The 15,639-nt window shown below is 42.6% G+C and overlaps 2 protein-coding genes across 5 annotated transcripts in view; one reads left to right on the top strand and one right to left on the bottom strand.

Annotated features, from left to right (window-relative positions):
* The window catches only part of ap1m3 (adaptor related protein complex 1 subunit mu 3), a 19,344-nt gene extending 17,541 nt beyond the window's left edge, over window positions 1-1,803 (top strand). For both annotated transcript variants that reach the window (XM_030791676.1, XM_030791677.1), the window contains exons 10-12: window positions 330-455; window positions 629-704; window positions 1,781-1,803. In XM_030791676.1, coding sequence (XP_030647536.1) covers window positions 330-455; window positions 629-704; window positions 1,781-1,803 — 225 coding nt within the window. The remainder of the gene's footprint in view (window positions 1-329; window positions 456-628; window positions 705-1,780) is intronic.
* A 2,410-nt stretch (window positions 1,804-4,213) lies between these two features.
* On the bottom strand, window positions 4,214-12,210 carry tmem125a (transmembrane protein 125a). Of its 3 annotated transcripts, none has more exons than XM_030791503.1 (2): window positions 12,025-12,210; window positions 4,214-5,875 (listed from the first exon to the last, which is right to left on the bottom strand). In XM_030791503.1, the coding sequence occupies exon 2, from the start codon at window positions 5,750-5,752 to the stop codon at window positions 5,087-5,089; it is 666 nt and encodes a 221-aa protein (XP_030647363.1). In that variant the 5' UTR covers window positions 5,753-5,875; window positions 12,025-12,210; the 3' UTR covers window positions 4,214-5,086. The 3 variants fall into 3 exon arrangements, with proteins under 3 accessions (XP_030647363.1, XP_030647365.1, XP_030647364.1); XM_030791505.1 differs by having other exon boundaries at window positions 4,214-5,871; XM_030791504.1 differs by lacking the exon at window positions 12,025-12,210 and adding an exon at window positions 9,927-9,986.
* Window positions 12,211-15,639: the final 3,429 nt, after the last annotated feature.

Below are 15,639 nucleotides of genomic sequence, written 5' to 3'. Positions count from 1 at the left end.
AACCCACAGGAAACGGGGGAACTTCAGTATCAATGTTTTAAAATAACACAGAAAGAAAAGAGACTGTGGTAGCCTTCAGATAAAACTCAGCACCATATCAGCCCATTTCCCAAAGAGAGAGAAAGACTGACATAAAAACGACATAGACCAGTGTGTTAACTATACAGAGAAGTGTAACTTAAGTTCTCATCCACTGAAATATCATATAATATCATATTACACTGTGTAAGTTATATATGCTCTATATGACAACCAGTGGCCTCAATCTCAGCTTTGTTTGGCCTTTACTGTGTGTGTGTGTGTGTGTGTGTGTGTGTGTGTGTGTGCAGGGTGGGAAGGAGTACATTATGAGAGCACATTTTGGCCTGCCTAGCGTGGAGAGTGATGAACTGGAAGCAAAGCGACCAATCACAGTCAAGTTTGAGATTCCATATTTCACTGTGTCTGGGATTCAGGTGACTGTTTAGCCTCTGGTCTGACATTCACACATCATGCATTGCCTTTAAACAGCAGTGTTCAGAGGAATCAGTCTGTGTGTGCTAAGCTATAAACTAAGCTAATAAAGGAGCTAATGAACTGAAAGTGATAGTGTGTGTGTGTGTGTGTATGTGTGTGTGTGTGTGTACAGGTACGCTATCTGAAGATCATTGAGAAAAGTGGATATCAGGCCTTACCATGGGTACGCTACATTACACAGAGCGGAGGTGAGCGTACACTCTCTCTCTCTCTCTCTCTCTCTCTCTCGCTCACACACACTCTCACTAACTCTGTCTCTCTTATACACACACACACACACACACTCTCTCATTCTGTCCTAGAGACACACTCTCTCTCTCACTTTCTATCCTGCAGAGACAGGACACACTCTCTCTAATGTGTGCATACATCCACATCCACATACACATACACACACACTCACACACATACATACACACACACACACATCTCTACTACATCAAGACATTCACTGTCTCATTCACTTTCTGTATCAGGATCCTGTGTACATGACTCAGTGACACTCTAACTCTCCAAACACACACGCACACACACACGCACTCACACACACACGCACTCACACACACACTCACACACACACGCACTCACACACACACGCACTCACACACACACACACTCACACAAGGTAGAGCCTCTCGTCTTTCTGTGGACATCAGCAACACTGGAGCAGCGTTGGAAACTTTAAACCGATGGAGTGCTGCCCCTGTTCACTTATTCATAAGAAAATAATACTAAAATACTCAACAGATACTGTAGCTTAGATCACTTGCCCCAACCATACCCTCTGCTCTCTCTCTCTCTCTCTCTCTCTCTCTCTCTGCTCTCTCTGTCTCTCTCTCTCTCTGTCTCTCTCTCTCTCTCTCTCTCTCTCTCCCTCTGTGTGTGTGTGAGTATGTTTGTGTATACAGTCACAAACACACTCCACTTGTGTATATATTCAGACACACATAAGTACCATTTAAAAAGCATTATTGGAGATATTCAGATTACCACTCTATGTCCTGGAGGCAGATAAGAACTTTCATATCCATATTTGGTTTTTACATAATGTGGCAGTTTGATGATTTCTTTATATGATAGGGGATGTTGTGGTTTTTTTTTATGTTGTACCTGAATCAGTGTGACATGGGTGTGGACTTATGTGCAGAGGGAGAAAGGATTGTGTAATTATGTAAGGTTCACTGGTTATCTGATGATAGAGTGTGTGGGTGCAGATAAGGGAGAGACATAAGACTTGTTTTTTTCTGAATGTCGTCACTGACAGATTACCAGGTGAGGACGAACTGAAGACTGAAGGAATTTGGGAAACTTGTTCCTGCTGTTTGGATCTCCTCACTACACACACCTCAACTTAAACCTCTGGTGTGTGAGTGTGTGTGTGTGTGTGTGTGTGTGACTTCACAGTGAAATACTGTGGTCATAGACTAAGGTGCAGTGGGATTCCCGGGCTGATGCTGAGAGACTGTACTCACTGTTAAGTCTGGGTTTCCCCCCGGTGTGACTACTACTTTATAACAGCTCTGTCGAAAATGTAAGATCGACTGTGTTGTTTTCTTTCTTTTTTAAATAATTTATCTCTTCCCTGTCTTTTACTGCTAACCTCATGCGTAAGGTTCCACAATAAAGTCTTTGAAAAACTGAACTTTGGGACTTTATATATCCTATATAAAGGTGGGTGCGATAATGCTGTGAAGAGGAGGGTGTGATAAGATGGTTTTTGTTATCTCTGCTATGTGCTTAACATAATCCAGCAGCCATTGAAACCAGTGGCCGGTGCTTAAACATTAATAAGGCTTTGAATTGTAACACTATAATTTCACCAGCACTGTTTCCCTGTGTCCCTGTGTCTGTTTCTGTTTGCATTAGCAGCCCTAAAACTGCTGAGAAAAGACGGTGCTGCATGCACACACACACACAGTCCCTGTGTAGTTTATCCACACCTCTTTTACGCACACACACACACACAAAAACACACTTACGCAAACATACACACACAGTCCCTGTGTAGTTTATCCACACCTCTTTTACGCGCGCACACACACACACAAAAACACACTTACGCAAACATACACACACAGTCCCTGTGTAGTTTATCCACACCTCTTTTATACACACGCGCACGCACACACACACACGCACACGCACACACACACACACACAGAAAAACACACTTACGCAAACATACACACACAGTTTGTCCACTCCTCTTTTACACACACACGCACTCATGCTTGTCATCCTCCCGCCAAATGCAAACACGCAACTCTCTTTCTACTTTATACACCCCCCACTCCCCAAACACATACCCTCTCTCTCTTTCACTCATACTTATCCCAACACCTCGCGCTGACACACACACACACACACACACTCAAACGCATACACAATGCAGAGAACTGTTCTCCATCATTTCCTTGTGTTCAGTGTACTGTGTATCTCTGTCTTTTCTCTTTTTTTTGTAAAATCAGTGGATTTCAGTGTGTGGTCTCTGTGCGGAGGTAGTGAAGTGTGTTTTTAACCTTATCTCTGAAAAGACACGTTTTATTCTTTTATTCGACAGAAAGGCCACAGTCTGCTCTGCTCCACATACCTCTGTGCTCTTGTCAACATGTAGAGCAAAATAAACGATGTTTGACCACACGCTTTGGCGTTTTAGCATTTTCTGCCTGAGGGACATAGCATTGACAGCCCAGCCTCACTCATTCCTAATTCACAAATTCTCTCTCATAACCAAAAAGCTAGAGCTCTATGAGAAACCACAGGAAACCCACACAGGATTATGTGAAAAGGAAGAATGCTGTGGATTAATATTCACAGAGTTTGTGTCTCTGATGCTGTGAATGCAGAGCAAACCCACTGCATCAAATGAACAGTATCCTGACAACCAAAGCCATACTCTTTGTCTGTGTGTGTGTGTGTGTGTGAGAGAGAGAGAGAGAGTGAGAGAGAGGCAAACACAGATCACCCTGTGTCTGAGATGGTTGTGTGTGTTTGTGTGGGTGTGTGTAAGAGAGAGAGCGTGTGTCTGTGTGTGTGAGTGTTAGAGATAGAGAGAGACAGGGGCCGCCCTGTTCCGGAGTTGCTCCTTTGGGTGTGTGTTTGTCTGTGTGAGTGTGTGTATTTGTGTGTGTGTGTATGTGTGTGTGTGTGTGTCAGCCGCTGCTTTAAGACGGCCTCAGTCTTATTCATTGTTGTGCAGTGACAGACAGTAGCTGAGACACACTGAGCCAGCTGAGAAGAGTGGGAACTGGCATCGCCCGACACCACTCGACCCCGTGACATCAGACCTGCCCTCCCTGTGTGACTCAGCTCCGCCAGAGACCGCGCGCGCACACACACACACACACACACACACACACACACACAAAAACCCTTAATCCCTGACAAAGTTATGCTAATTCAACATAAAGCATTGTCTTGTTACTCAATACACACATTTTCTCTCTCTCCCTTCCTCTCTATGTCTCTCTCTCTCTCTCTCTCTCTCAGACCATCATTTATATCAAACAGTTCCCCCGTACAACAGGTTGTCCAGACAGCAGTGAACAGCTGTGAAAAGCAGTGAATAGGCTTTGTTTGTTGAAACTGTACTGATGTGCTGTTTTGTACAGGATTAAAGAGCTGCTTTCTGAGTAAACTTAGATAAAGCGTTTATTTTTTAAACTGTGTCTGTATTGTTATATTACACAATCCTTCATACACCTGAATGGAAAAATGAAGAATTAAGAGAAGAACTGTCTCTGGAGTCCGTACATTCATTTGTTTTCATGCTCTCTCTCTCTCTCTCTCTCTCTCTCTGTCTCTCTGATTCAGGCTGTCACCTGTACTCAGACCTGTTCAGCTCCTCTGCATCTGCTGATGCTTATCTTTATTTGGTCGACTGTGGGGACTGTTTACAGACATAGTGAGGTCGAAGTACAAATCCACAGCCACCCCACTGTAAGCATGCCCCATACCACCAAACAGACGCACTGCTTCTCCCACAAATATACCACCAAACAGACGCACTGCTTCTCCCACAAATACCAATCCCAACGTGTAGAACAGAGGCTGTCAGTCAGCATCTGAGAGAGACAAAGGTCGCAGTTTTTACATCGTTATAAAAAATTTGCTCTTCTGCTCATTTAGATCTGATCAGCTTTCGTGCTGAAGTTCTCCTTCCTCTGCTGGAGTATTGCACATGTACTTGGCTGTAAATCTCTTTCAGTTCTTTTTTTTTTTTTCTTTTTTGTTTTTGGTTGAAATATCAGCAGCTACACATCAACACTTGTGTTTTAACTAAACGTACAATCACTCTGATTTGATGTCTATTGAGTCAAACTCGGCGCTCAGCTGTGGTTCCTGCCACGTGTAGAGTCCCCTGTCATGATCCCCAACCCTGTCAAACTGGCTGTGTTTTATGGGATCGGAAGGAGTGTTGTGAAATACAGAGAAAATGCTACTTGGAAATCTATGTCCATGTTATGTTCGGATTGCCACTCTCTTTCTCAGTGCTGATTTCAGAACAGAACCCTCTAAGAGTTCTTTTGATCATGTTCTCATGTGACTTTTTCTGACGTACACCTCAGTGTCAGATAAGGTGGGCCAAACTGGAGGTGGTCTCTCTCCTGGCCGGCCGCATGCGCCCCGAGATGGTGAATATTCCGATCGCCCTCTCTCGGAGCCTCTGTCCCTGTCCCGTCATCTCCAGGAGGAACACCACAGCTGAATACAGCCCCACCCCTGACACCGTCACCCCCCCTCCCACCAGCAGCACAACCCCAGAGATATACATGTCATTCAAGGCCTGGCCCGGTTTGGGCATGTGGTACGTCAGGGACACGTGCAGAAGAACCGCCCCGCAGATGAGCAGGGAGACCCCGGTCAGAAGAACCACCAGAACGTCCGAGAGCCCGCCGCTCTTGAGCATGTCGATGCGTCTGCGGCTGCGGACGCAGTTCATGTCCTGCACGGCGGAGCTCATGAGTTGTTTGAGGAGGATGGCTAAGGCCAGGAGACACAGAGCCGAGCCTGTTCCCAGACGCCATTCACTGGACAGACTGGTGGTGGTGGAGAGGAGAACGATGCCACCCAGTCCGCAGCCCAGAATCAGCAGCACCGAGACGCAGTCGCACAGAAGGGCCTTCCTGGGCTCACGGAACCACCAGAGCTCCACCTGCTCCTCCAACAGGTTCTGTTGGATCCTGGCCGGGTCGGGCCCCACCCTTGGAGGGGCGTAGTCCTCCAGCTCTGACATGGTGTCTGTTGATGAGCCACTGCTGGGGTTACTGGAAACACTGGTTCTGTCACTGGGGTGCTGGAGTTGTGCTCAGGGATCTTGGTGTTATCACTCTGGAGATGGTCTGCAGGACCAGACTGACTGGGAGAGAGAGAGGAGAAAACAGATAGGAAAAGCTTTCAGATTCACCGCAATTTGTGAATATATGACTGTTAGTACAGACATGAAAGACAAAAGAATTAGGAAATGGCAGCATTAGAACATCACGTACAGACATAAACACAAAAATCTGCCTTCTCAGAAAAACCAACCATATAATTCACTGGTTCTTTTACTTTTAGCAGCCTGAGACACACACACACACACACACACACACACACACACACTTTTGTGGCCTAATACTCCTTAAAATATATTTTGATTAATATTTATCATTAATATATTATAAAGATAAATCTTATTACTAACCGTGTGTGTGTGTGTGTGTGTGTGTGTGTGTGTCTTGTGGTGGTATGTGTGAGACAGTGGCAGTGAGAAAAGCGACGTTTCCTCTTCGTTTATGTATTAATCCTTTTATCAATGGGCTGTCCTTCTGGTCCCTGCAGCCCTCAAGGTTGTGGTGCTGACAGTTTGTCTTTACAGTGCAGTCAGACAGTTTAGCATAGCATAGCAGTCAGCAGAGTATTGCCCTGCCCCAATACAGCACACAGTAACAGACCAACGCAACAACAAACCAACGCAACAAACAAACACAACAACAAACCAACACAACAGCAAACCAACACAATAACACATGGACAAACTAACACGCTGAAAAACTGACAGAGACAAACCAACACACTCACACACCAACACACCAATAAAATAACAAACTATGGCACCAGCATATTAACAACCCTACACATTAACAACCCTACACACTAACAACCCTACACACTAAAAACCCTACACGTTAACATCCCTACACACTAACAACCCTACACATTAACAACCCTACACACTAACAACCCCACACACTAACAACCCTACACATTAACAACCCTACACACTAACAACCCTACACATTAACAACCCTACACACTAACAACCCTACACACTAACAACCCTACACATTAACAACCCTACACACTAACAACCCTACACATTAACAACCCTACACACTAACAACCCTACACATTAACAACCCTACACACTAACAACCCTACACACTAACAACCCTACACATTAACAACCCTACACACTAACAACCCTACACATTAACAACCCTACACACTAACAACCCTACACATTAACAACCCTACACACTAACAACCCTACACATTAACCAACAATAATGTGAACATACTGACAAACCATGAAGTCAACAAACCAAAAACTCAATGTGGTTTCAAAATGTACATACTGTAAAAACACAAACACTAAAAAGCCTCCACTACCCCACATTTTGAGGGTTACTGTAAAGCAGGACAATACAAACAAAGCCAGTTTAGGGAAATGAAGCCAGTTTAGGTGGGTTGTTGTTTATTCAATCTGCCTCGCCCTGTGCACATGTGTGCATGTGTGTACTTGTGTGTGTGTGTGTGTGTGCATGTGTGTATGTAAGTGTGTATGTGTTTGCGTGTGTGTGTACGTGTGTGTCCATGTGTGTGCGTGTGTGTACGCGCGTGTGCGTACGTGTGTGTGTGTGTGTATGCGTGTGTACGTGTTTGTGCATGTGTGTATGTGTGTGTGCGCATGTGTATGTGTGTGTGCATGTGCATATGTGTGTGCGTGGATGGTTTGCCTAATTAACTCCCCATAGGGTTGGGGTGTAATGTCACTGACATGTAGCGGTCTAAAATAGAAGGTAATAATTGTATAGTAGTATATGATATGAGAGAGAAAGCAAAACAATCCATTGCTTTTAAATATAGATGCGGTGAAAGGGCCAGTCCAAGAACAATAATACCTCCAATCTGTCATTGTCTGTCTCCGGAGCCAGAGGCGCTCACATCCAAAATACTGAAATACCCAACTATGCTTTTATCACAGGTTTCAGATGTACTGTATGCTCTCTGTGACACTACATTATACAGAGATATTCCTGAACATAATCATAATCATAATCTTCACGTACACTTTCACCTGTCTTTTTTCCAGTTATGAATCCACTGGTATCACCTAATTTATCACCAGTCTGGAAGGTTGGTCGTTTCTGGAGGTGAAGAGCGGGTCCTCTGACTGAATCGAGGGGGGGAATGGCCTTCGGTATGAGGGGACTTTAATATGAGCGGACTAATGGATGACATTACTGTCCCCCAGTAGTGTACCAGCGTACAGCACAACAGCAGGGGAATACTAAACTGCAAAACCATAAACATCTCTCCCTCTCGCTCTCTCTCTCTCCCTGGGAATTCTCGTTCAAACAAACAGATGAGTTTGGTTATAATTGAAATATGCTCTCAGCGGATGAGGAGATAGAATCAATATTTTCAAAATCGGCTCGTTCGGTTCAGAACAAAGTCTGGTCATCGGTAGAGTGGGAGATCAGTCAAATCTGACAGATATCTTTTTTTTTTTTCATCTGAAGGTCAGTGTGCCTTTGCTGATAATTTGCTATTCATTTTCTGATAACTCCAAATTCTCTTTTTTGTTGGCTTGCCCTTTTAAAAGCACTTTACAATTCATTAATCTACATTTTTAGAGAATATGAGCTCTTTCAAAATTTAATGTTACAATTAATGTCTAAGAGAGTTAGCAAGTTATAAGATTTAAAACAGAGCACAGTCAGTTTCTTAACAGTCTCCTTCACTTAGTGCTAACTGTGAGAGCTAAAACGACCTTGGTTTGATCCAAAATGGCTGATTTGTCAGTGCAGAGACCTTGCCTACTGCAGTGTAACATACCCATCAGCCCCAGCACATCCAACTTCCAATCAACACAAACTCTCCTTGCAGGCTTTGACAGCCTGACCCCTGAGTCTCACTCTTGGACTAAAGTCTGCTCTTCCTTGTCAACATTTCTGCACTAATAGGCAAGGCTAGTGAGAACCAAAAAGAGTTCCCGAACTATCTCAGTACTGATTAGGAGTCAGAGAGAGTCCACGCAGGTGAAGACAGGACACTCAAAACACAGTCACCATGGGGGGGGGTCCCACTGAGGGAAATAGAGGGGGTCAGGTGGAAACCCCTTTAGGTTTCCATGGTGACAGACACACTCCTCGCCTCACTCTGTCTCATCTCTGATTGATCCTCTCAGGTTGCCAGGTGTTGATGTCCAGCAGATGCCAGAGAACATGAAAGAGTTCTAGAACCATATTTCAAAGCATTGGAGCCCGATCATTCATTATTAAAGTACACACTTAACCTTAATGCCACACTACATATGGAGTCCTAAAGCCTCAGACAGCTGTAGAGCTGTCAGGCTAAGTCAGGCTAACTGTCCTCAGATCTAATGAACTGATGCTCCATCTAAAAGTACCCCATTTGCTTTTTGCTTCCTGGTTTTTTGGGGGTTTTTTTTCAGGTGGAAGATCTACACTGCAATAAAAATCAACCCGATTTTCTTGGAAATCTGCCATTTCAATTCAACCCTCCACATCTGCTGCAAAACAGAAGAAGATGAGAGAGAGGTGATCGAGATTTTCATTTGTATAGAAATGAGCCTCTTGAGGGAAAAAAAATGCTGTTTTTATTTTCATATACTGCAGGTCTACAGACCATCAATACTGTTTTTAGTTTCATATACTGCAGGTCTACAGACCATCAATACTGTTTTTAGTTTCATATACTGCAGGTCTACAGACCATCAATACTGTTTTTAGTTTCATATACTGCAGGTCTACAGACCATCAATACTGTTTTTCACTGCCCCCCATCGCTCTCTCGTTTTTAATCCTGTTTTATCAGTATGTGCACATGAGTCAGGTAACAGTCAAGCAGAACCTGAGGAAAGATGTAGGCAGAAGTTGGCTTGTATTACTGAACTGCACCTCACTGTAGGTTAGCCTGCGTTCTCCTTTCCTAATCTTCCTCTACAAATCACCTCCCACACCCCCTACTCTCCCTCCTCCACGCTTTCACTCACTCTCTCCTACATCGCAATAGCATTCTGATGGCAACTCAGGCTAACCTGTCCAAAAAGGCAGCACCCCCCCCCCCCCCCCAATTCTGTTTGATGCGTTCAGTCAAGCTGCTTTTGCCTGGGGACTCACAGATGTTGCTGCCCCTCTTGTCTGGTTCAGCCCAATCCCATTCACGTTATCAGTCCAACACCTTCACACAGCTCACGGCTACGGTGCTCCGCGCTCCAGAAGAACACAGGTTAACAAACCGCGCATCTGAGAATCAGAGATGGATGTCTTGTTTTCTCACTCCTCAAACAACATGCTCTCCATATGTTTCCCCTCAATGGAACTCTCCCCACGTTTTATAAAAGCATTTTTAAATGATTTTTAATGTTAGCTTTTAAAAAATGTCACCAATCCAGTAGATGAGGATGTAATTTTCCAGATGAACTCTAGTATTTTTTTTTTTTTTGCCTGCTTGGGACTTTAAGATAAATTCCCTGTTTGTTCTTTTTTTTTCCACTCCTGGCTGGTTTACTTGTATTGGACACAGCTGCGTTATTAAAGCGCTAATGAAATCACCAATTAACATGCGTGTCTGCCCACCTCCATTCTGCTGACGACAGAAAAAAAAAAAAAAGAAAGAAAAAAAAAACAGTCGCAGGCTTTTTCATCCCTTTCTCCTATCCTTTCTGCAACTGCCACATTCTGGAATATTCTGATCTACCCACCTTCGGACAAACACTCAAGTGAAGCCCTTAACCCGATCCAGGCAGGGCAGCTGTCCAGTCTCTCTCTACACACCACACCACTCTGACCTCCATCCTCCAAGTCTCTCTCTCACTCACACACACACACACGCATGCCTACATACACACACACACACACACACATACAGACACAGGCCTGCTCTCACACCTGAAATCCATCCCCAGTTTTGCGTTCATTTGCAGAATGTTCCAGAATCTCTGATCTGGTTGTTGGTGTGATTCTCCTGCTGCTATATGCAGCTGAAAATCTGTTTGATTTAAGATTTGTAAATGTTTTTTAATTTCCTCTGAAATGCACACTGTAATAAATGCTTCACGCTTACCGGTTGTATTAAATTGTTTGTAGGATTAAACTATTTGCTTTTTACTTCAAATAATGAATAAATTTTACTACAGTTAACTTCTGTGCTGGTTTGGAGCAACAGCTCATGCAAATCCATAACAGTCAACCTGATGTTTTCACTGCTTGTTTAACTTCCCTGCATCTTTTTTGTGTGTGTGTGTGTGTGTGCGTGTGAGAGAGAGAGAGAGACAGAGAGAGAGAAAGAGACAGAGAGAGACAGAGAGAGAGAGAGAAGGAGAGAGAGAGAGAGAGGGAGAGGGAAAGAGAGAGAGAGCATATTGTCATCTATGCCATTCTGTCCATTTTAGTGTCATTTAGTGCGTCTCATCATCTTTTGCCATTTACAGTGTTTTCATTTACTTATGTGACATCCTCAACATATGAGAGAGGAAAACACAAAGTATAGTGCATACAGCAAAGTTCTCCCGAGCAGTCCGCTGACGGGCAGATCTGAGCAAACACGAGCTGTGAGGGACGGTCTTAGTAAATGTTTTGAAAGTTTGAGGTCAATGCAATGAGGCAAAGTTCGACAGTTCTCATGACGCTAACAGCATTTGTTTCCTGGTTCCTAATGCAAATGATCCGCTGCTTTACGCTGCTCTGTCCATTCTGTCAGTGCAAGTGAATCATTTCAATGGGAATTCAAGATTCTACAACACTGGAATAACTCAGAGCATATATAATATTACGTTTATACAAAAAATTCGAGAAAATTTGGGGGGAACTTTTTCACATAAATATATCTTGTGTCCAAATTTGCCAAAAATAAATGCATACATCCATTAATGCTGTTCGTTTTGCCTTTGAACTCGCACTAGACTTGACATTTAGTATGTGTTCAGTGAAGGATCTGCAGTCGAGAGGTAGTTTTAACTTGCGGTTTACCCCAGAGAAACACTTACTGTGCCCAAAGAAGGGACCCAAAAAAGTGGATATAGGCGGAGGACAAAGTTGTCCACATTCGAGATACAGTGCGGTCCGTTCTCAAGCAGACTATGGGGCTACACGATTCTTCTAACAAATGAACCGAAAAATTAATCTGCGCGTTAACTAAGAAAGTAATTCATCTTAAGTAGGCTGGCCGACAGTTTGATCGGCTTGCCCCCGTTTTTTCGCAAGCGGATAGTCTTACCTGTCGGGAGCTGATACATTCCCTCCACCGCAACCGCTCCGCTGAGACGTTTCATTGGTGTGTGGCTTTTCAGATACGTTTCGCAAAGCGAGCACTGCGAAAAGGTAACTAGTGAAACTAACCGTAACTCATGTCAGTTTGGCTGTCAAAGTACCGTTTCGATCGTACCGGGTTAAGGTATATCCGTCGTCCCGTTTGGTGGGGCAGGTGTACTGCTCTGTATCGTCTGGACTTTCGCCCCGTTTGGAGGTGTGGTCTATTCTCATTGCTACGCAGGTCGCGAGGAGTGGAGCGGCACCGTGCAGTTCATGAGACTGCGACCTCCCTTTGCTTCCACTGGGACTCCCGCGGTCAGAATGAACCCGGTGCCAGAGGTCTGAGATGAAATCAAGACCATACACCCCGTTACACTATTATCACAATTCGTACATTAGTTCTTCACATAAACATTTATCAAGCAAAATCTTTCGAGCTCTTTTTTAACCTTCTTCATACACGCTGACGAGTTTTATTAGGGGCCCAGCAGCGAAGTTGGGACTGTAGTGTTTTTGTTCTGGTTGTTATTATTATCATAATGACTCGGGGTCCAAGCAACAAAACTGCTGTAATCCTATTGGTTTTCTACTGTTTCTAATTATTAGGGATCCAAGCAGCGAGGTTTTGTGCGTTTCTTTTTATTCTTAGTTATCCCTTCCTTTAGTAGCTATAAGTTTTTCATCTTAAAGGAAAATCCCAAACCCAAATTTCCCAGGCATGACTGGTCTGCGTGTATTGGAATGACAAAACATTATGGGATGGATCGTCACATGGTTGCCTAGCAACAGGCAGTCCTGAATTACGGAGGGTCTTCCGTGTCATATTTTTTGACCCAGAGTTTTGAAACTGGACATAGGAGACTCTCTTTTCTCACAAGAAACATTCTCAGGAGCAATCCTTCCCCCCAGTACAGATAACATCTGACATTCGACCATTTGCATTCCCACTGTTTGCATGTTTGGTGTTCAAATGATTAATTTCCCAAAATGTTGAGTTCAGGTAGCTTGAATTGAAACATCTGAGTCAAGCTAATAGTTTATCAGTTTTTTTTTTTCTTATGGCTCAGGATTGAAAACATGGCTCTTACAGACAACTGAATCATGAACCCATTATGAGCATTAAATCATCACACATGATCGTCCTGTCAGGAACAGCCTGTAATAAAGTCATACATAGCATGGGCCAGATGATGAGCCAAAGGTACGACTGTTCATGAATAAATGAGTGATACAATTATCAAATGTTCAAGATGGGGGCTATTTATTTCTTTCCATTTACCCCCCCCCCCCCCCACTTTGCATCTATCTGGACATACATAGACATATACACATACATACAGCATACAAACATACATACATACATACATATACACATACATACATACATACACGCATATATTCCGTGTCAGATCAGACAGAGTACCGGAAAGTGGTTGCAGCACCATCTCAGATTTTGGTCTATAGTTTGTCTATAGAATGTTTGGGTCTCAAAACTAAGGCCTGAAAACTACTTTTGTTCAATTCCAATGTTTTTATATTTTTTTGGCCCTTGATGTTTTTTTTCCTTCATTTTTACACTCTCAAAAACACCTTATCTGGGAGGTCATGTTTGGGCATTAATATCTTGAAAAGTATTATTCCTAGCCTCATCAAACTTTCAGGATAAAAGACAAACATGTTCTCAGTATGACTGAACCATTACAAGTTTTTACTGCATGCCTGCTGATTTCCTATAATGCCCTAGATTTGGAAAGAAGTGCAGAATTCCTAAAAGAGGGTGCTATTGTGGGGATTATAAACCCATTTTTTGCACCCAATGGTATCAATCATTATTTTTCTTCAAATACAATCTTTTATTAATTTTGGGCCAATATTTGAGGTCTCTACCACTAATGGGCAAGAAGTTATTATAGAATAAAACAAGGCACAGAAGCATTTTTGAGCCATTTTCATAGGACAAAAATGGTATTTGGGGTAGCTAGTAGGAACATGAAAATGTATGTGGAAATAGCTTAAGATATGGTCATTTAGTGTATAAAGTGCCAATGTCCTTCCATGTTCATAGATAAATACACATAGTTAAAGGCATTGTCTTACCTCTAGGCAAAAAACGTCCAAAATGAAGAAGTTTATTATCTCTACTTATGTGTGTCCCAGTCTCTGAAATATGTTTTCTATAGGCTCATTTTACTATAGGTCATTAATGCAAGCTATATTCTTGACTGTCAGGGCCTCATTATAGAAAAAGGCATTAACTCCGATAGATGCTATATGCAATGGAGTGGTAAAACTTTATATCTCATATTTAAAAAAGAATAAGATATTCAATAAAAAATCAAATAACTTTATTGAAAATGATGTGCAATGTAGCAAATTATGTACTAGAACTACATGTGATGTAGTAACATGTGATAACATATAACTTGAACAACAGAACTGAACTGGGTACACACTTGGTGTTTTCTTGATAAGTGGAATCCCTATGTTCCATTACTCAATGATTCACGGAGATACTGAGGCAAAAAAATGTAATCCTGAAATGGATGTTTTTCTTCCATAGTTAAAATATCTCTCAAATCTGTGTCCGTTTTTGTATGAAGGAAAAACGGAAGGACATTGGCACTTTCTACCCTTAATAACCAAACATCAAGTAATTTCCATGTTCATTTTCATGTTCCTACTAGCTACCCCACATACCATTTTGGTCCTATGAAAATGACCAAACTATCTCACCAGGCCTTGTCTTATTCCAAATATCTTCATGTCCATTGGTGGTAGAGACCTCAAATATTGGCACAAAATTAATAAAAAATTGTATTTGCAGGGAAAATAATGATCGATATCATACTGGTGCAAAAATGTGGGTTTGTAGTACCCTAAGTGTTACTCTTGTTTAGGGATTTTGCACTTTTTTCAAATCTAGGGCCTTTTAAAAAATGAAATGGCATGCAGTACAGGCTTTTAATGGTTTTGGAACACAGAAAACATGTTTGTCTTCCATCCTACAAAGTTTGGTGAGGCCAGGAACAATACTTGTCAAGATATTGATGCCCAAACATGTCTTCCCAGGTAAGGCGTTCTTGAGGCAAAAACGAAATGATATCAAGGGCTGAAGAAATATGAAAACAATTTGAACAGAAATATTTTACAGGTCTTGGTTTTGGGACCCATTCATGACATAGACAAGGTTTGAACAAAATCTGAGACAGTTCTGCAACAACCTCATCTGATTTGACACGGAATGAACCATATACATATATATACATGTAGTAGGTGACACACACAAACGCACACAAACCATTAATTTTCTTCCTTCTACATCTTATTGGCTTTTCTGTGTTTCAGTATCTTTTTACATTTTCTCAGTTAGGCTATGGCACGCATATAATCGATTACCTATTATCTGTTTTCGCCATACAACATTTTTTTATTTACCTACCCGTTTATAGCATAATGAGAAACACCTAAGTCAGGAAAGTGTGTGAAGTACACTACTGAGACGTCAGTAGGAAAGACAGACCACAGCAGTCAAAAGAACTTTGCACATGTTCATACAGCATTGGGGCGAAACGGATGTCCG

Source organism: Chanos chanos, chromosome 14, assembly GCF_902362185.1.
Source record: "Chanos chanos chromosome 14, fChaCha1.1, whole genome shotgun sequence".
Classification (NCBI taxonomy): Eukaryota; Metazoa; Chordata; class Actinopteri; order Gonorynchiformes; family Chanidae; genus Chanos; species Chanos chanos.
Note: the sequence above shows the minus strand (reverse complement) of the source record. Positions and strands in the feature narration are given on the sequence as shown.

Coding starts and splice junctions, on each gene's coding strand:
- tmem125a (XM_030791503.1), bottom strand. CDS start 5,752: ATGTCAGAGCTGGAGGACTACGCCCCTCCAAGGGTGGGGCCCGACCCG.